Here is a 24489-nt window from a genome sequence, read left to right on the forward strand (position 1 = left end):
AATATTGGGTCAGACCACAGTCCTTTAGAACTCCCTAACCCCAATGAGGCAGGATGGACAGTTCCATGCATATCTCTAGCCCCTGTACAGTAGACTGTGGCCTCAACACTTTCTCTAAAAGGCTACTCAGCCTTCTGAAGAATTAACTCATAGATAGGGAAAGTCAATTCCCCTAAAGAACCCTGCCCCCAGCCAGCGAGGGACAAGAGTCTATGGATAAATACCCCACTTTCCCCGTCACAAGGTAGAACAATTCTAAGTTGTCTTCAACACTGACTCCCAGATATCTCCAGTGGGAATAAACCCCATTACCCACAGTGAACCTGCCCATCAAAATACCATATTTTGTTTTTCCTCCCTTCCTATCTCACTGTCCCTTTTCTCTCATTCATTTCTGTCTCTTGGAATCACCTCCCAAATAAACCACCTACACCCAAACCCTTGTCTTAGGTTTTGCCTGGAGAACCCACACTAAGACAAATACCTCTCTCAGAAGTCCATTATGAGATTAAACAAAGTGATATAGATGAAGAACTTAGTTCATCTAGGTACAGAGTAGTAGCTGCTCAATAAAGTTAGCTATGGTTACTATTGTTGTTACTACTATTTAAATCAGTTGTTAGAGACCAGCTACTCTGAAATTTTATAAAGATAAATGGAAAATATTGTACATACAATATAGAAGCCTCAGGAAAACAGTGGGCAACTCCCCCATACATATCCTCTCCCCTACCCCCAGGCCTAAGAATCAAGGGATTGGAAAGAATTTCCCAGAATAAATCTGGAGTCATCTTCATCATCCTTTGGACCCCTTGAAACCACAATGTGTTATTCATGACCAAAGGAAGACAATAGCTTTAAGCATACAACTAGGCAATTGTTTGCAGCCCATGTTTTCTATATTGTAACTCAGCACTTTGAAATTATAAATTCCACATCAGTGTAAACATTTCTTATGTGAAGACTTTCATTTTTCTTTGACGATCCAAATTTACATATATTTGAGGGTAGAACAAAATTTTCTTTATTGTTTGAAACCTCAAATTTATCACACCATTCTATTCAACATCTGAAAAATATGCATTTTGTTGTTCATCCATTGTGCAGCTGAATGTTTACTTAAAGGAGAAAGTCATCTTTGGGGCATTCACTATATTATTTGTCCTCCCTTTTAATTTTACTTTCTTTCTTTGTAAAACAAACATCTATGTTTCTGTTGAAAATTGATCTTAATGAGTCTTAACACCCATTGCTTAAAGGATAACCAAAATTCTACCCTTATGGGCATAGAAGTTATAAAAACAAAAATGAGAGAAGTGTATCCAGCATTATATAATGTCAGCTTGCAAAATACATTTATGTGTGCATGAATTGCTACTATCTAATATACAGCATTGATGTAGCAGCCTTTATTTTTCTTTTCTGCAGTGCTGAGGACGGAACTCAGGGCCTTGGCCATGCTAAGCAAGTGTTTTATTGCTGAGCTACCTGTCCCCCAGCTTTTAATATAGTGACTTTTATCATGAGTTCATTGTTTTGAAAAATTCAGACGCTACACTGCAGCAACAAAGAAGAGTTGGTCAATTATCCTTATACACCATCTGGGCCCAAAGGAAGAAGTACCCTATATACATAGATGTTTGTTTTTTACCATACTAAGATAAGTGAGCTGGGTGTGGTGGCACATGCCTGTAATCCCGGCAGCTCGGAAAGCTGAGGTAGGAAGATCCTAAGTTCAAAGCCAGCCTCAGCAACTTAGCAAAGCCCTAAGCAACTTAGTGACACCCTGTCTCAAAATATAAAATAAAAAAGGTTGGGGATGTAGCTCAGTGGTTAATCCCCTCTGGGTTCAATCCCCCATATCAAAAACAAAAAGGAATACAAGATAAGTGAATATTATTACACTGCTAAATATTTTGGTCCGGATTTGACAGCAGCTATACTTCATTCTAAGAAATTGAAAACATGGATAGTACTCAGTTGGGCCAGTAATGGTCAATTTATGAAAGGAAACTATGTCAATCAAGTTAACAGGTTACCTTAATTAGATCCCTGGCTTCCTAGCTTACTACCTGTGGCCTGAGAGCAAATTATTTAACTTTTAAGTACCTCAGTTTCCACATCCACAAAATAGGAATGGTAGCATCTGGCCCTTGATGTTAATTTGATAATTAAATGAAGCAATACATGCAGAAGAAACAAATTTCAATCTAAAAGGCTTACCTTCCACCTATGTTCAATAAGCATGTGCTAGTAGTAGGAGTAATAGTGCCAAAGGTTTCTTTACCAAAAATCTAACAATCATTCCCATTGAAAAGCAACTTCTTATTCAATTTATACACAATTTACCCAATAAGAGAGGTTTTGAGAAAACCAGGCTGTCCCATTTTTTTTTTCTTCAATTACAGCATAAACCTCAGAAATTCGGAGGCAGGGCCTGGGAATTTTATTTTTAACTCAGTAAAATATTTTAAACCTTCTGGTGATTAATTCTAAAAATAATAGCAAACATATCCTGAGTTTGTGCCAGGCATTAATCTTAGTGCTTGATCTGTATTCGCTCATTTAAACCTTTCAAAATCCTCTTCTTATCTCAATTTTTTAAATGGGGAGACTGGGGCTAAGAGAAGTTGGATATTAATTTGAGGACATATGGCTAGAGATGGAAGCAGTAAAGTCCAGTCAAGTGGGCTTAAGCATAGGGCAGTTGTGTTCATGGTGGGTGGCTAATCCCCTGTGATGGAGAAGTCCTTCTGTCGCCCTCCCCATAAAACTGTTCTGGACCAGCTTTTGTCCCATCTTAGCCCTTCCTATTTCCTGGGTCCCCTGGTACAGTACACCCTCACCTGTAGTTAAGCAACTCCTCCCAGGACTGTGTCCAAAACTCATTTGGTGGAACATTTGTCCTATCACATGATATGGGGTCATCCGATGAACTAAATATAGGTGAATGAATGTCAAAGTCATATTCCTTCTGGGTTAGATATTCTACCTAAGAGTGATCTTCTATTAATAGTCTTATTCCAGAGATATGAGATTAAAGCTAAGTTTTTCAGGTGGAAGTTTTTGACAAAATGGATTTTAGAGAAATCTCTAATCCTTCACAAGAGACTTTGTTAACTACATCTACAAAAGACTGGCCCATGAACCTAAAGACTTTGAAATTCCCTATTTTTATGTCTGAGTGCTCCAAACATGCCTAAGACTCTCTTACTACAAATTCCTCTCACATTTGTATATTCTCAAAAAGAAAATACAATAATCAAGAAATGTTAAGAGAAAACAATCATCAACTATGTTAAATTTGAAACAGCAGTACCTACATAAAAGCAAATCTAGTTAAGCTTATATATATGCATATCTTTTTACTGCATTTTTATCTTCGCTCAGCTTTCTCTTTACACACTAAGGGAACGAAATTGTTGGCATTACAAAGGTTATGATGTTTTGATTTTTTTTCTTTTCAGTAGGAAAATTTGAAACTTCAAAGCAAAAACTGAAAACAGATGTTTAGGTTTGCCCAATGTGGTTGAAACCCTCTCCTCTCCTGGTTATTTATTAAAGGTCCTTAGTTTTATGTTACTGATTGCACAAAGGAAATTTACAGGGAATTGGTGTTTCCTGTTAATTTTTCATGCTGGGTACCGAGAAAAGATTCAGAAAGCTGTGGACAGAATTACACAGTGGGGCCTCCAGAGGAAGGTATATTATGATCAGCACATTAAAATTAAGATCTCTGGCAAAGGAGCTGAAACAGGCCATGTGAAGGTCAGGAAAATTAGAAATGACATACCACTGGTATTAGTACTAGTTTGTTTCATACCTATAAGTACAGTCTGTCACAATGATAAATAACTAGAATATTCATCGAAAGAAATGCCACACTTTTGTCCTAGTAGCCTCAGATTGATGTCAAAGTGAAAGCAATGTATTAATTAAAAGCATATATAGCAGGGCATGGTGGCACATGCCTAAAAATCCCAGCAGCTAAGAAGGCTGAGGCAGGAAGATCACGAGTTCAAAGCCAGCTTCAGCAACTTAGCAAAGCCCTAAGTAACTCAGTGAGACCCTGTCTCTAAATAATAAAAGTCAAAAAAGGGCTGGGGGTGTGGCTCAGTAGTTGAACACCCCTGGATTAACTCCCCAGTAACAACCAAAAAAAGCATATATATTTGCCGACCCGGTGGTGCACGCCTATTATCCTAGTGGTTGGGGAGGTTGAGACAGGAGGATTGTGAGTTCAAAGCCAGCCTCAGTAATGACAAGGTGCTAAGCAACTCAGTGAGATCCTGTCTCTAAATAAAATACAAAATAGGACTGGGGATGTGGCTCCATAGTTGAGTGCCCCTGAGTTCAATCCCCGGTACCAAATATATATATATTTTTTTTCAAATAATTTTTAAAAAATATTTGTTTAGCTGTAGATGGACGCAATATTTTCATTTTTATTTATTTATTTTTATGTGATGCTGAGGATTGAACCCAGTGCCTCACACATGCGAGGCAAGTGCTCCAACACCAAGCTACAGCCCCAGCCCTCAAAGCATTTTTATTTCCCCTTTCGATTACTCAAAATATTGTGAACTTCTCCTTATTTATTTTTCTGCTACTTTGGTACAGATCGAATTAGCCAAGTGATGAAGAAGGAACAAAGCAGAGGAGATTAAAACATTGCCAAGAAAAAATATTCTAATAACATCCTAATCCAGTTTATTTTTATCATATTCATTTTGGCACCAAAATTGATGTCTACTTCTTTCTTTCACTTTCCTCTACACTGTCTCTAAGTAGTTGAATTGAGTGAATTGACTCAAGTGTTATTGCAGCCTTTCTCGCTTAGTGTTAGACTAGCTTGGGCCTATATATTTTATAACAGGACAATATATTTCATTTTAAAGATCATTGTTTTTAATTTTTAAGAAATAAATTGCTTTTTTTTACATCAGTTGGGTATTTTAATTATCCTCAGTATAGCCCTGGAAAAGGGACAGGTATCATTGGATCATAGATCTCCAGAAATTTGAACCAGTCTAGAAAAAATAACTCTTAACCTTAAAATAGGAATAACCGTGCCATGGAAACAGGACTGGATAAAAGAGTCATTTATATATGCTTTACCCTCAAATCCTAGCTCTGCCCTTCGATAGCTAATGAGGTTGGTCAAGTCATTTAGCATTGCCTAGTTGCTCCATCTACAAAATGAGACTGTTGGGCTAACTGGCCTTTTCCTACCTCTTAAGTTTTCTACACTAACACTTTTTCCCCAGTGTTATTATTTTACCCCAGTGGATCACACTTCAGGATAGAAGGAATCAATCTAGAGGTATATTTTTATAGCAATTTAGTTTTGTGGTAAGAAATTAAAAAATGGATATAAATTAGTAAATATAGAAGCCTCTCTAGAAATATTCAATAAACAAAATCATTCAGCTTTAGATAGTAGTTGGCTGAATTGAAGAAAATGAAAGGGGGAGAGAGAGAAAGGAGAAGGAAAATTAAGCATGGACATTGAACCACAAATCATCATGTTTGTAAGTCATGAATGGTCCATTATTGGCATATATGTTTTGACCTAATGCTATAGCTGTAGTCTTTGACATCAAATTTGGAAAAAATCTCTATGGCTACTTGAACAATATCAGGATTGAGAAAGTGCACATGAAAGCAAAAATATTAGAAGAATCTAGAAAATCCATTACTTTAGGATCTGTAATCCAACTGGGTAGTAGCAAGTATTTCACTAAAGTAGTTCCTGAAGCAAAATGAAGTGTGTCTTTACATTAGAACTCCTTCAGACAAATATAGTTTATCCTAAAATCTCACATGTTAGAGCCTCATATGGGTTCATTTTGGATGCAGTCACCTACTATACTTTAATCCTTCTAAAATATTCCATCATTCATGAGTGATCTAATTATCAACCAATTTGGAACTTCTTACCTATTATTGTTTGTTTTAGTTATACCTGAAAATTCTGCAAGGGAAATCCTCAGAGCACCTGGGACCATCAAAGACAGAATCAAGAAGTTGCTTGCCCACAAAAACAGCATGAAAAAGAAGGTAAAAATTAAAAATGTCACCCCAGGACCCACTGGGACTCGCCACCCTAAGGTTAACTTGCAACGCTTCAGCTATGAAGAGACTGTTTCCAGGAATGGTAACTCTAATGGAGAAAATAAGAGGAATGAAGAGAGGATGAAAGAGGGGCTTGAAGAAGATAAAAGAGAAGAGAAACCCCTGAAGAATTATGTGGAGCAGGAGAAAAGCCTTCGAGGAGATGTGTTTTGTGAGTATCGCTTTTATTACTTTATACATTTCATGAAAGATGAATTGTTATTCCTCCTGGAAAAATGAAAGAAGAATAGACAGTTTCACAACTTAAGTAAAATTGGAATGGGTCTTAAGTCCTAAGAAGTCAGGTTCACCTTCCACAGATACCAAACCAAGTATGCTGGGCAATGAGGAGGGTTAAGTCCTGTTTCCTTACTTGAGCATTCCCTGTTTGGGGCAGACTCTCTCTTCCCACTAGCAGCCCAGTAAGCTGTTTGTCCTGCAAGCACAGATGTCTAGCTGCCAAACTCTCCATAAGGCCTACCTCCCAAATCAGGGAGACCCTTGCCATGTGGATCTACCAAGCTCTATCTTTTTACTTCTTAAAGATACTTTTCACTGGCCCACTCTATAAAATGGGAACTTCACAGTTGTGTGGTTATGCTTTTAAAGGACAAAATAAAAAATCATGGGGGTGGTGGGAAGCTATAATAAAGCTTAAGTTTTCTGCATGAGCTAGGTGACCACCATATCTCTCTTTTCATCAGTTGCTATACAGAACCCCACTACAAGTCTCAGCCCATACAGAACAGCTCCCATATTAACCCAGCCTGGATCCCTACACTGAGACTCCCTATGTCCTTATTTGACACATGTCACTTCCTCTGTATTTTGCCTTGTCTATTCTTGGCTCTATGATGGGTGGTCAAATATAAAAATGCCAGCTTGAATTAATCAAAGAGTAAGTAGGCACAAGTCCACCTGTCCAAGAAATATCATACCAGTGACATTATCTCCTTTAATAGTAAAAATCTCAAGGAAGTATTTCCAAAACCTGGTGATAAGGAATGTTTCAGGAATGTAGATACAAAGAGAACCTCTGCAAAAAGATGTTCTAAATAAGGAAACTGGAATCAATGTGACTGATTTGGAAATGGCGACACTGCTCTAATACATTCTGTGATTAGAATGCATGATCAGACTTTCTTTGTTTGGTGATTTGATCTTTGCTTTCTGACCATGTGGGATTTTAGGGTTTTTTCTTAACTAACCAAGTGTCCTTTATCAGCCCCTAAGGTGAATGAAGCAGGAGATTTTGGTCTGGTTCTTGTCCAAAGAAAAGTGCCAAATTCCAAAGTGGAACACAAAGGTAAACAATTCTTTTTCCCAAGTATATGCTTTCTCACATTGTCCCAGGTCTTTTTCATTTTTTCATAGAATGAGGTGATTGATTTGGAATCACTGCTTCATTCATAAACCCCTGAGGGAAAAATCATTGCATCATGATACCCAGTACCAATATTAAAATAGTAGGTCCTTGGGCTGGAGTTGTGGCTCAGTGGCAAAAACACTTGCCTAGCATTTGTGAGGCCCTGGGTTCAATTCTCGGCACTGCATATAAATAAATGAATGAAATAAAGGTTCATCAACATCTAAAATTTTTTTTAAAAAATAGTAAGTCCTTGCATGATTAGTACCAATAATTACAATATAGTATGACTATTTTCTTCTCTTTGCCACTCCCACCTGACACTGAAAGGATAGAATGGAGGCAGACTGTATATGTGAAAATGGGAGAGAATTACCCCAACACCTGAGGGTCTACAACCTGAAAATTGCCATGTACTAAAATCTGGCCCAACATCCCTGAATCCATTACCAGTTGCCATAATAATGCTGTATAACAAATTACTACAAACTCTCAATGGCTTATGGCAGTAAATGTTGATTTTTGCTTATGAACCTGGATCATCTGGGCAGTGTGCCAATCTGAGCTGGGCTGAGTGGGCTCAGCCATATGCCTGGAGTCAGTTGCAGGCCTGCTTTCTGACTTTAATGATCTTAACTGTATTCTCTCAAATGTCTGGGCCTCATCTAGGACAACTGAACTTGCTCAGCTCTGTTCCATGTGGCCTCTCATCCCTCAACAGTCTAGTCCAGGGTTGTTCTCAAAAGACACTTCCAAGAAATAGAACAGAGACAAACAGGCCTTTTGAGGTTTAGGCCCAGAACTGGCACATCACTTCTGCCATATTCCACTGGCCAAGGCAAGTCACAAGGCCAGCCTAGACTTAAAGGTTAGGAAAGGATCTACAAAGTTATACTGGTTGAGTATCTCTTGTTTGACATGCTTAAGACCAGAAGTCTTTGCAATTTCTGATTTTTTAATATTTTCATATATACAATGAGACATCGATGGTGATAGGATTCAAATATAAACACAAAATTTATTTGTTTCATATATACCATATACACATATCCTGGAGGCAATTTTATACAGTATTTTTAATAATTTTGTGCATATAACAGTTTCATGGTGTGGAATTTTCCACTTCTGAAGTCATGTCAGTGCTTAAAAAGTTTCAGGTTTTTGGAGCATTTTGAATTTCAGATTGGGGATGTTCAACCTGTGTTACAAAGGGTGTGGCTATAGGGGGAGATAAGAATTGGGACCATTTTGTGAAGTTTACCAAGATTTTATTATCTGGAATTTCTTGGGCATGATGACTCGTTCTTCAGTTTGTTTAGAACTACTACCCATGATAAATTATATATGGCTGTAATTGAGATCTTTACACAGATTTCCCTTGGTAGTAAGTATGAATGCCTTTGTCCTCTCTTTCTTTTTCAAATTTTCTTTCACTTACCACTGTAGATGGTAGTGCTAACCTATGCTAATTAGATTCCCTTTTGTGTTTACCCTGCAAGTACATTCTTTAGTTTTATCTTTTTGGTTTATGGAATGGTCTCTACCATGAAGAAAGTGCTTCTCTGGTTCCATCCTTCAAATTTGATCTGAGAATCTTCTACTAAAATCTTTTCAAGGACTAGTAACCCATGACCCAGCTCCTACATCTTGTTTTCCTCCTTTTAAAAAAAATTCTCAGCATTAGACATCCTATTGTCATTTTCCTGGTTAGGAAAAGGGAGTTCCATAGCACAGTCCTCCCAGTGCTCACAGTTACTTCCCAGTTCTGCTTCACACTTGCTAAGCACCCATAAGGAATTATTTGAGTCCTCGTTGGATCCCCAAACTGATCAGATTTCTTCTTTTACTTTTTCTTCCAGGATCCTTAATGAAACACAGAAAGTTGAAAAATTTGTTCAGGAGTATAAATGACCCTACTATTGCAACTGTCTTAAAGTGTTAAAGTGTCTCAGAGAGCTCAGTTCCAATCAAAAGATTCAGGTGGCTGGGCATGGTGGCACACGCCTGTCATCCCAGCAGCTGGAGAGGCTGAGACAGGAGGACCACAAGTGCAAAGCCAGCCTCAGCAAATTGGCAAGTCCCTAAGTAACTCAGTGAGACCCTATCTCTAAATAAAATACAAAATAGGGCTGGGGATGTTGCTCAGTGGTTGAGTACCCCTGAGTTCAATCCCTGGTACTCCCCCAAAAAAGATTCAGATGCACACCCCAACTATTCCACTTAGTATTTGCCTTGAGCGAGTCAATTAGACTTGCTTGCTTCATTGCTTTCATACATGAAGGTGGAATGAGAACAGTATTCCTCTCTTACTTGCTATCTTAGGTTGGGTTCCCCTAAAAGAGATACTGAGACAAGAATTTGTGTGCAAGTGGTTAATGGGAGAGGCATCCCAAGAAGCAGTGAATAGAGCATGAGGAAATTAGACAAGGGATATAAAGAGGCAATAAATGGTGTGTTATCAGGCAAGTTTTCACCATGGGGAACAGGAGCTCAATCTAATTAGGGAAATCTTGGAACTAGTGCAAAATACAAGGCTTAGAATTATCCTAGAGGAGGGATAAGGGAGCTGGGGTATATATGCACTGAGTCCCATCTGACATTGATTGAATACTGCTCCAAGAAGAAGCTAATTCCCTGGCACTTCTACACTACCATGAAAGTAAGGGAGGGCACCACTGTGGTCACTGGACCGCCATGCCCCTCAGCCCTTTTGCAGAACTGAACAACTTCTGGACCCTCCTGACTTCAGTCTGCATTCAATTCCAGCACTTATGGGTCCTATCCAAAAGCAAGGACATAGAAGTATTTATCTACCAATTCCTGTCCATCACTGGTTCAGAGCTCTCCCTAGGGAAGGAACTCACCAGCATTCTAACATTACTGGCTTGGGCCAAGCATGCTTCAGCCAGAGAACATCTTCATACAGAGAGTTGTGGGTAATTGCAGTAGAAATCCATATGCTTGCAAGGGAACATAAGTACTGACAGATGTTGGTGCAGTACCAACAGCATCTGCTTTGAGGTTGGTGTGAATTAAATCAGAGAATATATTTGAAAACACTTTGCAAACCATGAAATGCTAAACTAATGAAGTAGTATGCTTTATGCTTTGAGAACAAAGACTTGAATTATACCTCTTTATGGAATTTTTCTATATAGTGGCCCCTAATCTCAGTTTGCATGCCCCATTTCCCACATGTTGAGGAAGAATGGGGAGTTTGGGAAAAATGTGCCAGCACATAAACCATTTGAAAAATTGATGTCCCACTATTTATGGGAATGATAACATAAATTTCTCAAACTAGTAATAGCACTCATTAAAGATTATTGAAGAAGAAGCAAATATTATTTGGCATTATTTTTTATTTTAAAATCAGGACTAGAAATAAGCTGTCTTTGATGACAGGGGAAAAACAGTGGGTTAAAAAGAAAGGAAGATGGGCATGGTGGTGCACACCTGTAATCCCAGTACCTAGGGCAGTGAAGGCAAGAGAATCAAGAGTTCAAAGCCAGCCTCAGCAATTTAGTGAGGCTCTAAGCAACTCAGTGAGACCCTGTCTCTAAATAAAATACAAAATAGGGCTGGGGGCTGTGGCTCAGTGTTCAAGTGTCCCTGAGTTCAATCTCTGGTCATCCCTCCCCCCCGAAAAAAAGAAGTAAGGATAGTAAGAAAATGGGCAATGTGCTTGTACAAAGTTAGGATATGTTCAGAATGGACAACTACTGATTTCAGTCTGCTTTGGGATTCAAGTCTAGTTCTAGCACACAATGTCTGCAGAACTTGGACAAATCACTTGTGAGCCTCGGTGTTACTTTCCTAAAAATGGGTCTGATGATAGACTTTTGACAATCAAATCAAATGGTATAATGTTTGTGAAAATATTTGGCACATTGAAAGGAGTCAAGAATCAACAGCTTTTGAGCTTATTTCCTTTCCTTTCCATTCCTTTATTCCTTTGCAAAAACAGCGAAAGCCCCTAAATCAGAGCCAGAAGCTAGGCTTTGTTTTCAATCAGAAGTATCTCAGTCTTCTCCCTATTTATTTTCTTTCTTTCTTTTTCTTAGTGTTGGTTGAACACGATATCTTTATTTTATTTATTTATTTATTTTATTTATTTTTATGTGGTGCTGAGGATTGAACCCAGTACCTTGCACGTGCTAGGTGAGCGCTCTACCACTGAGCCACAGCCTCAGCCCCAGTCTTCTCCCTATTTCACAGTTGTATTTTTTTATCATCTATACCAGGAGTCGGCAAACTTTTCTCTGGAAAGGGCCAGATAGTAAATATTTCAGGCTTTATGAGCCATATGGTCTCCGTGTCAACTACTCAACTGTATCCTTGTAGCTCAAAGGCAGCTATAGATGATATGTAAATGAATGGGCAAGGTGTGCTTCAATAAAACTTTACCAAAATGGGCAGTAGGCCAGGATATTAGTTTTATGACCTCTGACCTACATAAAAGTAACCAGAGGCACTAATTTAAAACCTATACTAGCTGACTATAGATTTCTCTGACACTTCTAAACATGGCAGTCATTCTACCATAAAAACCCAGAAACAATTTAGAAACCAGCAGTGTTTCAGCTTGTTTGAAACATCAGAACACTGGCAATTTTCTAACTGAAATGTTGGAATCATGAAGTTAAGAAATGACAATTTTGTCCACTTGTACCTATGGGATTTTTAAGTGATGAAAGTGACTGAGTGACAACATGAAGAGGCCAATGCCATTGAAAGAAGGATTTATTACTTACAGTTCCCAAGAGAAGGGGCATATGATGCCACACAGGGCCACAGGGGAAGCATCAGATTAGGATCCCGGAAGAAGCAAGAACAAGGGGAAAGCCTAGGCCATAGCTCCATTGTGGTTTCTGTGGAAATAAAGGCAGGACAGGGCAGGGTAAACTGCTTAGGACTTGCTAGTTTGCATAACTGCAGAGGGGTTTGGGACACAGGGGCTGTTCCTATCTGTTGCCTGGTCCTGGGATGATTTAAGGCAGGGGAAATATGGGTTTGGTGTGTGTGTTAGTCATCTTTCTATTGCTATGACAAAATACCTGAGACAATCAACTTATAAGGAGAAAAGATATATTTTGACTCACAATTTCAGAAGTCTTGATCCATGCTCACTTGGTCCCATTGCTTTGGGCCTATGATGAGGCAGAATATCATGGCAGGGAGCATATGGTGGAGCAAAGCTGTTCACCTCATGGTAGCTAAGAAGCAGAAAGAAAGAGAAAGGAAGGGCCTAGAATCCTAATATCCTGTTCAAGGGCATGGCCCCAGTGACCTTATTTCTTTTCACTAGGCTCCACCTCCTAAAAGTAGCACTATCTCCCAATAGTACCACAGGCTGGAGACCAAACTTTAGTACGTGGCCATTGGGGGACATTTCAGATCCAAACCATAACAGTGTATAAGAGTTAGATAAAGAGGGTATTGGCTTGCATATGAGAAGCATGCTCTCAAATAAAGTGTTTACTATCTTGGAATTAGCTGGCTCTGAAGGGGGAAGGGGGAAATTGTTCCCTAGGTCTTCAAGGTCCCCCAAGATGTGAAAACAACATAAAATACAGTAAATAAAAAACATGATTTATATATTTATTGCTAAATGAATGTTAGTGAGTCATGTACTACATGAAACTTACTATTCCACAAATCATCTGAAAAGTTCTGGCAAGCTCTTCAGTTGTTTATTTCTGTAGAAGAGAATTTATTTTCAGGCCTGAATTTTATGAACAATTGGTTATATTCCCTGTTTTGCTTTGCTCACGGGGTTTTTGCTCATTACTTATTTTTTTAAATAGGTGGTTTTAGTGTTTTTATTGTGTTTTAAGATCACAACAAAATTTGTAAAGAATGGTGTCACAGATTTAACTTAAAAAAAGGTGTCTGGCTAGACATTATCCCCAAGGGCATTTAAGTTGCCATGATCTATACTCTATGCAACTGAAAATATGGCATTGCCTTCCAAAGCTCTAAATATTAGCTACCTTTCTAATGTTCTTAATGTTTGTGAAATATGCTTTTTTGGCAGATTTAAATATCTCAGCTGATTGCAGCTTTGATCATGGGGTCTGTGACTGGAAACAAGATAGAGAAGATGATTTTGACTGGAAACCTGCTGATCGAGATAATGGTATTTATATTTGACTCTTGCATGTTCTGCAATAGGGCAAAAGTAAATAAGTTGCTCCAATGATGGAAGGTTAGTATTCTTGTCACTCCTTAGGTCAGAGTTTTGTCATTGTTGGAAACCTTTAGACCTTCTGAGGTCTCCTCTGATGGATGATTAACTTGGTCCAGTATATATTCCCCTCCTTAATCCCTTTTCCACTCACCTGCCCTCATAAAGGATGCTCCAGAAAACTTCTTTTATATTTACCCTCTTGCTTCCAAGAGAAGATAATGATAGGATTCATGTTTAGGGGTATTGGGGAAAAGGCAGAAAGAAGTTGTTCCTTTTTCTCAGTTTTCCAGTCATGATGCTCTGTAGTTTTGTTTTGTGTTTTCAGGGGAAATCCATCTCAAAAGGAAATATGACCTCTGTTGAAACCTGGAGTTTTAGTTGAGCTATTGCTCAAAGCATCAAAAACCTGATGAGTATCAAGTTAGCAGTCTGAACTCTTGGACTAAGCTTTCCATTCTGTTGTTGGAGGATTTATTTCTGACCACCTGCCCTTGAATTTTGCTCAACCTCAGCTCCAAGCTGTGGATTTCCTGTCCTTTCCACTGTGTACTCCAACACTATTGATGGACCCTAATTTCCCATTGGGTAAAGCATTTGGCTTGCAGCTCTCATTTGGAGTACATACTGAACCTCTGTCTCCTGAAGGTCGCCTATATAACTAGGGACAACCATTACACCTCATGGTCTCCAATTCCTTCCCAGTCCGACTTTTTATTCAGGGATGTACAGACTCAGACTTCAGTTAAAAGATCCTTCTAGATCCTACCTTGGGTCTAATTCCTCCCTGAGATCTTTCATTTCAAGCTCTCACATACAGTCAGAAAACTTGGATATCCACTAACAAGAATTCTTTTTAGAACAGTTGTGTAAGTGGGACTATTGCTAAAGATTCAGGGCAAGCATAGTTGCTCTGACCCTCAATTTTCTTCTCCATATAGCAAAGGATTTCAACTGTGTAATCTCTAAAATCTGTTTTAGCATGTAAAATTTGTTCCTATTTTCAAAAATGATATCAGCCTTCCCTATAGCATGCTCTTGTTCATTTTCATAGCTATTTTATATATTATAGACAAACCCTTTATAATGGCTTCACTAACTATGCCTTTTTACCTTCTTCTTCTTTTAAAGCTGTTGGCTATTATATGGCAGTTCCAGCATTGGCAGGGCACAAGAAGAACATTGGCCGGTTGAAACTTCTCCTCCCAGACCTGCAACCCCAAAACAACTTATGCTTGCTTTTTGATTATCGACTGACTGGAGACAAAATAGGGAAACTTCGAGTGTTTGTGAAAAATAGTAACAATGCCCTAGCATGGGAAGAGACCAAGAGTGAGGATGAAAGGTGGAAGACAGGGAAAATTCAGTTGTATCAAGGGACTGATACTACCAAAAGTGTAAGTGGAAAAAATGATTAAGCTGAATATTTACATTCTTTTTTCAATGATTCAACAAACAAAACACTTACTAGAGTGCCTAGGCACTGAGGATACAGAAATGAATAAGAATTTCCCCTCCATTTAGAAAGCTTACATTCTAGAGCAGAACAGGCATGGTGATTAATCAACACACCTAATGAGGATACTTGTGAATGATATCACATTCTGTGGCAATGACCTGTTAGTGTTCAGCTCTTCTTTACCAGCTCCCTCCCCAACTAGGCTATGCATTCCTTAATGTATCAAAGTTGTCCTTCTCATCCATTCTATCTGCAGAACTTAGCACAACAGATGGAAGCCAGAAAATGACTTGTTGAATGTTGTTTTAACTGAATTGAGAGAGTGGCTATTGTCAGGGATCCCCAAGATCACCCTCGGTTTCAATGATCCCTTAAAAGTTCTCATACAGAGGGTCTGGGGTTGTAGCTCAGTGGTAGAGTACTTGTCTAGCATGTGAGGCACTGAGTTCGATCCTCAGCACTCCATAAAAATAAATAAATAAAATAAAGGCATTGTGTCCATTGTCCATTTGTAACTAAAAAAATATTCTTAAAATAAGTTCTCATAGGACTCATAAAAGCTATTCTAGTGACAATTACAGCTTACATATATTAAAATAAGCGAAGGGAAAGAGCACATAGTATAGAATCCATGAGGGCCCAGGCACAAACTTGTAGTTTTCCTTTCCCAGTAGAGTCATATAGGAAGCTCTTAATTTTCCCAGTAATCATTTGTGACAACACTCCCAAAGTGTTGCCTACCAGGGAAGTTCACACAAGCTTTGGTGTCCAAAGTTTTTATGGGTTAAAACTGTGCCCATGTTACCACAGAATAACTGTCCTTAGTTATCTAGTCTCTAGTCTTTCAACTTGCTACCATGAAACCCAAGGCCCCCACCATAAATCACATTGTTAGTATAAATCATCTGGCTTAGCCGAAGATCCCAGGTAAACAAAGGCACTGTTAATCAGGTAGGATAAGATAGATGCAGTAGCATACACCTGTAATCCTAGCAACTCAGGAGGCTGAGGTGAGAGAATTGCAAGTTCAAGGCCAGCCTTAGCAACTTAGTGAAGCCCTAAGCAACTCAATGAAACCCTGTCTCAAAATAAAAATTTTTTAAATGGATGTCTATTTAGTTCAGTGGTAAAATGCCCCTGGATTGAGTCCCCAATACCAAGAAGAAAGAAAACTTAATCAGGTAGGATATTCCAAGGGCTTAGAAGTTATCTCCCAAGAACCAGCTATAGACCAAACTTTCTTTAGAATGTGCAGGATCTGAACAACCCTGACCTGCTGAGTTAATTCTTCTCTGTGTAGTGGAAAAGGAAACCGAGTTTTTAGAGCAAGTTGGTCAAACAGAGAGCCTTTTCAGGAGTTGTTTCTTTAGAGGGAAGCATCAAAGAGAAATGAGGAGGGAATGGAACAGAGCCTAGAGGGAACCACTGTAGACCATGGGGAAAAGTTTGGTCAACTTGAGAAGGAAAAAGATAAGACAGGGTGCAAGCTAGAAGGTATATAAAGAGTTGATCAAAGGAAGAACAATTAGTAGATCCATAAATTAGAAATTAATTAATACTTTGCTTGTGAAAGATGATGATTAATGTAAGTAAAGGCATATTTCTTGGCATTATGCATCAGACCAGAGAGCCTAGTCCCTAGTGTCAGACATTAAATTTAACATCTTTTCATTTACTTGTCACGTTTTAATTAAAACAGAATATCTTATTTTAAAAATGTCTCATAAGATGTGACTATAATGAAAGCGTATGTTGGTCCCTAGTTAATGAATTTTCGAATCACTCTTCCCCTCTGAAGGAAAAGCAGCCAGTGCTTGTTCAGAACTGACACACACAACAATTCAAGTTTACTCTCATCACAATGCATTTGAATCAACACAAATCCAATCCACATGTTTATATTGTTGTGTTCATAGCATGTTTTGGGGACTATGTCACTGAGCCATGATATATATGGGACATACCCATTTGAAATGTTGAACTATGCCTCTGCACAATATTCACAATGACCTCCATGTTGACTGAATTAATGTGCTGGGGATTATTTGTTATATAATATGGTAGCTTGAGGTAGATTCATCATCAAACAGTGATTTTTAATGCACATATTAAAAACATGCTTCCAAAGAACCTGGCCAGCCATCACACTATAACATAACAATGCTTGGTTGAGAGGAATGCTCACACCTCAGCACCTGTGTCCTGAATTTTTCAGTTCTGTGGGAAACCTTTGTGGGGGATACTGGAAGTTGGAGAAGCTGAAGAATTCAATCTAAAGCATGTATTCCAGATTAGCATGTCATATTGGCTATGGATATTTGTAACATATGGTGACTTTTATTCCATAATTTTGAGCATATAAGATAAGCTGCATTGCTTCTTTAAATAAAATTTTATCTGAATCCAAAGCCCAATCTTGTTAGTCTGGGAAGAAATTCCATCTCAGGTACTTGCTCACAAGGGAGTCCCTTCTCTAGGATGGGCTATGCTTCCCAAAGGCTAAAAGTGCCACAGACATCTTGATTTAATTGTGGGATCCATGGGTACCCATATTTTCTGCATCCATGTGACCCCTCAAGTCATTTATCACTTTAGCTACCATGCCAGGCTGGGACACAGAAACCTTTACTGAGTCTTTTTACTGTGGAACATCAGACAGCCATCTTTTACTCAGAGCTCTGCTACGGAAAAGCAATGGTGTGCCTTCATAGTTCTGGATAATCCTTAATTCTCCCCATCACTGCTTCACCTTTTGGCCCTCCACCTTCTACTAATATAAACTCCTCAAGGAGGTTAAGCTTAACTGGGCATGGTGGCACACACCTCTAATCCCAGCTACTTGGGAGACTGAGGCAGGAGGATCATAAACCCCAGGCCAGCCTCAGCAACTTAGTGAGACCCTGTCTCAAAATTTTAAAAGCTGGTAATGTGGGCTGGGGATATAGTTCAGTTTGTAGAATGCTTGCCTTGCATGTACAAGGCCTTGGATTCAATCCTCAACATCACAAAAAAACTGGTGGTGTAACTTAGTGGTAGAGGGCTGGCCTAGCATGGGTGAGGCCCTGGATTCAATCTCCCATTCTGGGGAACAAACATCAGGAAGGGCCTTATCTTCCAGAAAAGTTTGAGTTTGATCATTATATCCCAAATCTCCTTAATAAAAGAGAACACTAAAAGCCTACCTAAGTGTTTTTGGACCAAGGTAGGCAAAAAAAAAGTGAAAAGCAAACACAAATTACTATGACAAATAATTATTCTGACATTTATTTTTAGTTATCCAGGGGATATCAGCCAGGGGTTTCAGTGATGGAAAAGACTCCATATCCCAAGATGCAGACTACCCACCCTCATTATCCTGCCCACTGCAGCTATTGTGAGCCATCTGCTTTTTGGCCTATCTTTACTTTTTAAAAATTTACCCAAAGGGGATATCTTCCTAAAAGAAGCTCCCTCCTGAGATGAAAACAGAAGAAAACACTTCTAAATCTAGTGTACTTTCTCTGGATGCTTAGTAATAGCTTGTTTCCAACAGTTCCTAAGAAAATGTACCCAGTTTGAAAGCAAAAGCAAGCAGTCTGGGAATTGGTATTCACAGACTCTTGACACTCCCATTTGTCCTCCTGAGGTATCCTCTTTTCTCTTTGGAGAGCCTAGGAAAGCTGGATACAGTGATGGCAATAAACTTTAAGTTGCTTTATCTCTGTCACCTTGAAAACTGCTTCATGATCGTTTATAAAGCAAAAAAAGATGCTGTTGGTAATGGTGACTATTTGCATGATGCCATTCTTGTGAGCATGATGCTTTAAGGATCATTCTTTGAAATGTCAATTTTCTATAAATTTGAATTTATTTTTTAAATGTTTAGAAAAGGCAAAGGGAAATTACTTTATTGAAAAAAGTAAAGATTTATTAATCACATCACAATGACATGAATGTTTTCATATTTTACATTTTCCTTCCCACATGAATACATATTTTAATTTAGTCATACCCATGTTGGACAAACTAAATTTTAATTTAAGCTGTTGTTGAATTCCATTTTGACATAATATATGTGTGTATCATTTTAAAGAAGAATAACATGTTCCAAATTAAATGCTCTTTTCTCTTAAAAGCTTTTGATACAGGATAACCTTAATTGTCTTTGAATCAGAATCATCTTTCTGTCCTCCAAATCTGCATATTTCTAATACTGAGAAGTGTTCCACTAAGCCTATTCCCCTCTTTCTGGGAGATATATGGGAAGTGAGGGAGATATACTCCTCCTTAGAGTGAATTATAATGAATAGGTGCTCCATAAATTAGAGCTAGCATTATTTTTATAATTATTGAGTTTTTAAAGTATGGTACTTTTTTCTGGTTATAAAATCAATGCAAACTATTTTTAAAAGCATTACAATATTAAAGAAACTTATAAATATTCATTCAGCAAATATCTATTCTAATCATATTTATTTGAAAATGTGTTTAGATGAGTGGGTGAATATAAAACAGTCACTGTGTGTCCTTAATTTTGTTAAGTGAGTTTCCTGTCATTTTGCATCCAATTTGAAGATAATTCTTTTTAGTATTCATCCTCTATTCTCAATACATTGGAAATTTCTAAAATAAAAAAAGTTTCTTTCTCTTTTGATTACGAATAAATTTCTTAAATAAAAATGATTGTAGCATCTTATGAAACACATTTCAACACATGAGAAAAATATTTCAGACAATTTCCAAATGCATAAGCAATTTTTTTCTTTTTTGGAGGGAGACATTACTCGGAATTGAACTAGGAGTACTTTACCACTGAGCTATATCCCCAGCCCTTTTTAATTTTTATTTTTTATTTTATTTTATTTATTTATTTATTTTTATTTTTATTTTATTTTTTTTTTTTGAGACAGGGTCTTACTAAGTTGCTTAGGGCCTGCTAAGTTGCTGAGGCTGGTCTTGAACTTGTGAGCCTCCTGCCTCAGCCTCTCAGGTCGCTGGGATTACAGGTCTTTCAACCAAATAGTTTTACATTAGATGTTGAAAGGAATATCAAATTCCTTTTAAATGGGTTTTTATAAAGAAAACGAATTCTTTTGTTTTCACTTCTTTTCTTTAAATGGGAATTATGAAATTTCCTCTTAAACCTTGTCCCTCTCAGTTTATGGTACTTTCCAGGATCCTTTATATTTTACTATGTAATATGGACACATGAGTTTAGTTCTTGTTAATAACTGTTAAATAGCTGGATTATATCATTGTTTTTAATATTTTGAAGTAATGTTTTATTCTTTCTCCATTATTAGATCATTTTTGAAGCAGAACGTGGCAAGGGCACAAGTGGCGAAATTGCTGTGGATGGCGTCTTGCTGGTTTCAGGCCTATGTCCAGATGGTCTTTTATCTGTGGAAGGTTGAATGTTATTATTGTCTTTTATATCTTTTTATTTGGCTTTTTATGTCAGTTCTCTGTATTTGTAGGACACACCCCATTTTAGAAATCAAGCTGAAAAATTGTAAAGCACCAACTGAAATATTATTTTAAGATGCCTTCTTTGTAACTGATTTGCCAATATTTGCTTTGAATATAGTACTTCTGTGTCTTCTCATTCATTTATGAATTTTTCTACATTATATTATAAAATATAGAAATTCCAATTCATCTCTGATGTAGCATATCATAACATGAGTTGATGAACTTCTCGATACAATATTTCTAGAATCACAACAACCACAAAGAACAGAGAAATGTTTAACTTCTATGGTGCTTATTAGAAACTATGATATTAAACATAAACTTTGTCAAAGTGGCTCAAGCTGATCTTTCATAGCCTAACTTGCATGTTTAAATTTTTTGTGTGTCCAAACAATCAACTTGTGTCATGGTTTAAATTTTTCTAAGAAAGAAAATATGTTGTTGATTATGCTCACTGTGTATATGATTGCTTTTCTGAAAATGTAGTTTTTATTCTTTTCTCTATGGAAATGCTTTTTGCTCTTTAAAATTCTTAAAATTATTTAGTATTATGGGAAAAGATGACTGCTTCATTAGGCCTCATAACTATAACACAAATTATTGAACTGAAGGCCTCAGAGAACTACCTAAAAGTAAATTATCAAGAAGCAGAACTGAAAAACAAAAGACTTATGCTTTCTTTTCTATTTCCTTTCTTCTGAACTTAAAAATAGTTTTATGTGGTAATGAATCCTGGGTATATTCCTTGGAGACATGACTACACAGTCCCCAACTTACAATGGTTCAAGTTTTTTTCAGTTTTATGATGGTATGAAAGCAATATGCATCCTATAGAAACTGTCCTTCAAATTTTGAATTTCTCTCAGTCTATGGATATACAGTAGGATATTATCTTGTGATGCAGGGTAGTGACAATGAGCCACAGCTCCCAGTCATCCCCGGTATCACAAGAGGAAAAAACCCAATCTCTATAGCGTGCTATGTTGCCAGTGGCTTTTAGATGTTGTGCTTTGTGTTTTCACTTCCTATCATATCTACAAAACACTCATCTGTGTCTGTACATGAGATATTTGACATTCTGTTATAAACTAGAATTGCTATTAGATTTTGCCCTACTGTGGGCTAATGTAAGTGTTCTGAGCTCATTTTAGGTAGACTAGGCTAAGCTCTAGTGTTTGGTAGATGAAATTTATTAAATGTATTTTTACTTGTGATTTTTTTTAAACATATGATGTTTTTTTCAAGAGTATAACCCCATGGTAAGTGGAGAAGCAGCTGTATACTGCCAGAGATTCTGTATCAGAAACAGGTCCAAGATGGTTCCCAAATAGAAGGGTCCCCAGATCTGTGCCTGCTGTCACCTAAAGCAATGAAGGCATTGAACCAAGTGTCACAGGGATGAGGCAACGGAGAGGTGGATCTTACTGGACATTATTATACACAATGGGCTTGTGTCACAGCTGAGTAACCCTGAGTTTAGGAAACCCCCAATCTTATAAAAGGGCTCATAGAAAACCTGTTCAAACTTTGCAGTTGTCTTGGCCAAGAACCAAATCTGCCCTCCAAAAAGAAAGCGCTGTCTCTATTCTCCCAGACTGTTCATTATACAAATATCCTTGAAAAGACAGTATGAAACAAAAGCAGTCACTGCCTTTGTGTAGAAGATCGGGGGGGGGGGGGGTGGCATTCAAAGAGACTCACCCCAACCCACCCAACATTAAACTCTTAGCTTTCTGGAATCCATTAGATAAAAGAATGAATTAGAAAAACTGGATAGGAATGTTGGCTCCTTATTGATCCACAATATTACAAATAACATTCTCACCCTTGCTACAGTTCACCTTGTCTGAGTGAAAGCAGCTAGTGCTTTCTGGAACTTATTTTTCCAGACTAAATTCAATCAAACCATAAAATAGCAGTTACGTGATTTAACTTCTGCAAAATAAGCAAACATGGAATGAAATTTTTCCACATTTTGAGGGAGAACTATCAGAGTTTGGTAACATGTTATAATTGATACTCTGCACCTACAGTGGGTTGTTTTGTGTCAATACTCCTGCTTTTCAGAATATTTAAAGTGCCTTGGAAACCTGACAAGGTAAATTGGCTAATGATTATTCAGCATCCTTTTGAATGAATCAAGTTCTTGTGGAAGATGGAATGCTATGACATGGCAGTCCAAAGCACTGAGTTACTCTCCAAGAAGAAATGAAGGGCACATTCTATGTTAAAAACTTCTTTTATTGTATGTTGGTGAATCTTTTTTATTATATGTTGGTGAATTTATCTCAGTACAGTGGTTTTAAGTGAGATTTTTTTTCTAAATTCCCTCTGGGGCTTGAATTCATCTAAATGAATTCAACCATGTTTCTCTTTCATTCCATCAGACCATGATCATATATGCCAAATAGCTGTGTTCTTTCTCCATTCAAAGTGCCCTGGTATTGTGTGCATGCATCTTCATTCTGTCTGGTTAGAGAATGGTAAGGTATCATGAACTTAAGGATTTGTGTACATGTGCATAAATAAGGATTCTTTTTTTTTTTTAATGTGGAGGATGGGACTACTTCTTGATATGATGTTTTTAAACATCATATCAATGCTTCATAAAATTGTAGTATGAATATGTACATTAAAAATTCTGTAACACAATTTATAAATAATTTATGTCTCAGGAGGCAGAAGTACAGTGGTGAGAATTTGGCCTGGTGTGAGGAAGGACTGCCCGGAATTGGGCTTGAGATAGCAAGATTACATGTGCAACAGTCCCCAGAGCTGAAAGGTCCCACTTGCTCAGGAGTCTGAAACTCTCTGCACTGCACTTATTGGTCTTTCTGAGTAGTGTTAAAAGATTCTACATCCCCCTTTTCTATCCAGAATTCCTTTTAAATGTGTTTTTCCTCCTAAGATGAGTCCAAGCTACAGTCATTCAGCTCTCCTGCAGAGTGTCAGACACTTTTCACTTGCAGCACCTATTGTTTTAAATGCTCTCTCAGAGTCAGCAGCGCCTCCTTGTGGCGGCCTATGAACATGTGGTTGGCAGCCACCAGTAACCTACAGAATTGTCTTCTGCCTCTCTTGCTCCCTCTTCTCTCCCTGTCCTCCGTGTCTTGTAAGTTCATGCTTTTCTCTGAGTACCCATAACCTTCCAATTAAAATGAGGTTGTGGACGGTGCATACAGTGTTGGTCCATGAAAAAGAGCTATGAGGCAACACAGTGCAAGAATGAAAGATAAGGAAGCAGTTTGTACCAATGCTTTGTGGTTCAGCACTTATAACTCACTGTTCTGATGAACTGCTGTTTAAAAAAATGATCCCCTTTAAAAAGCCCAAGGACCAAAATGAAGTGAAGCATTTCCTGGGGCTATCCACACATCAGGATCACTGGCAATCTGCACTCTTCCTGGAAGTGAATCATGCTGGAGGAACCAAACCCCAGATGGTGAGCCTCAGCTTGAATTTCTTAATAGCAATTAGAGAGGCCATTGAGTAGGCAGGTGAAAGTCTTTGAGTGGAGTTAGCATCCCTGTGTCTCACTTCTTTTTATACTTTTTCTATAGTTTTCTGATTAAATGGGTTTTTGAAGAATCCCTAGCAACACAATAGTAAAAATGCTGTTGCATTGCCCCCGAATTTTCATTTTATGATATGCACCAAGAAGTGACTGAAGCCGGACTTACTGGTCCTGTCATTTGTCTGCTAATTTTGTTGCCATAAATCTATGGTAGAAATAACTCACATTCTACAGAAATGAGTAAAATGAACAAAAAGTGCAAAAAAGAAGATGATGTTTGATAAATGGAACTTTTCCCAACCTGGAGTTTCATACAATGCCCCAAAGCTGAATACAATGTTAAGTGTCCACTGGTTCTAAAGAGACATGCTAGACCATTAACACAGAGCTTACTAAAG

The 24489-nt window shown here is 37.9% G+C and overlaps 1 protein-coding gene across 1 annotated transcript in view; it reads left to right on the forward strand.

The window, feature by feature from the left end:
* Egfl6 (EGF like domain multiple 6) overlaps nucleotides 1–20714 on the forward strand; it is a 58324-nt gene extending 37610 nt beyond the window's left edge. The window contains exons 8-12 of the mRNA XM_077106978.1: nucleotides 5960–6286; nucleotides 7340–7420; nucleotides 13518–13619; nucleotides 14799–15064; nucleotides 20409–20714. Coding sequence (XP_076963093.1) covers nucleotides 5960–6286; nucleotides 7340–7420; nucleotides 13518–13619; nucleotides 14799–15064; nucleotides 20409–20519 — 887 coding nt within the window. The 3' untranslated portion in view covers nucleotides 20520–20714. The remainder of the gene's footprint in view (nucleotides 1–5959; nucleotides 6287–7339; nucleotides 7421–13517; nucleotides 13620–14798; nucleotides 15065–20408) is intronic.
* The last annotated feature ends 3775 nt before the right edge of the window (nucleotides 20715–24489 follow it).

Source organism: Callospermophilus lateralis, chromosome X, assembly GCF_048772815.1.
Source record: "Callospermophilus lateralis isolate mCalLat2 chromosome X, mCalLat2.hap1, whole genome shotgun sequence".
Classification (NCBI taxonomy): domain Eukaryota; kingdom Metazoa; phylum Chordata; class Mammalia; order Rodentia; family Sciuridae; genus Callospermophilus; species Callospermophilus lateralis.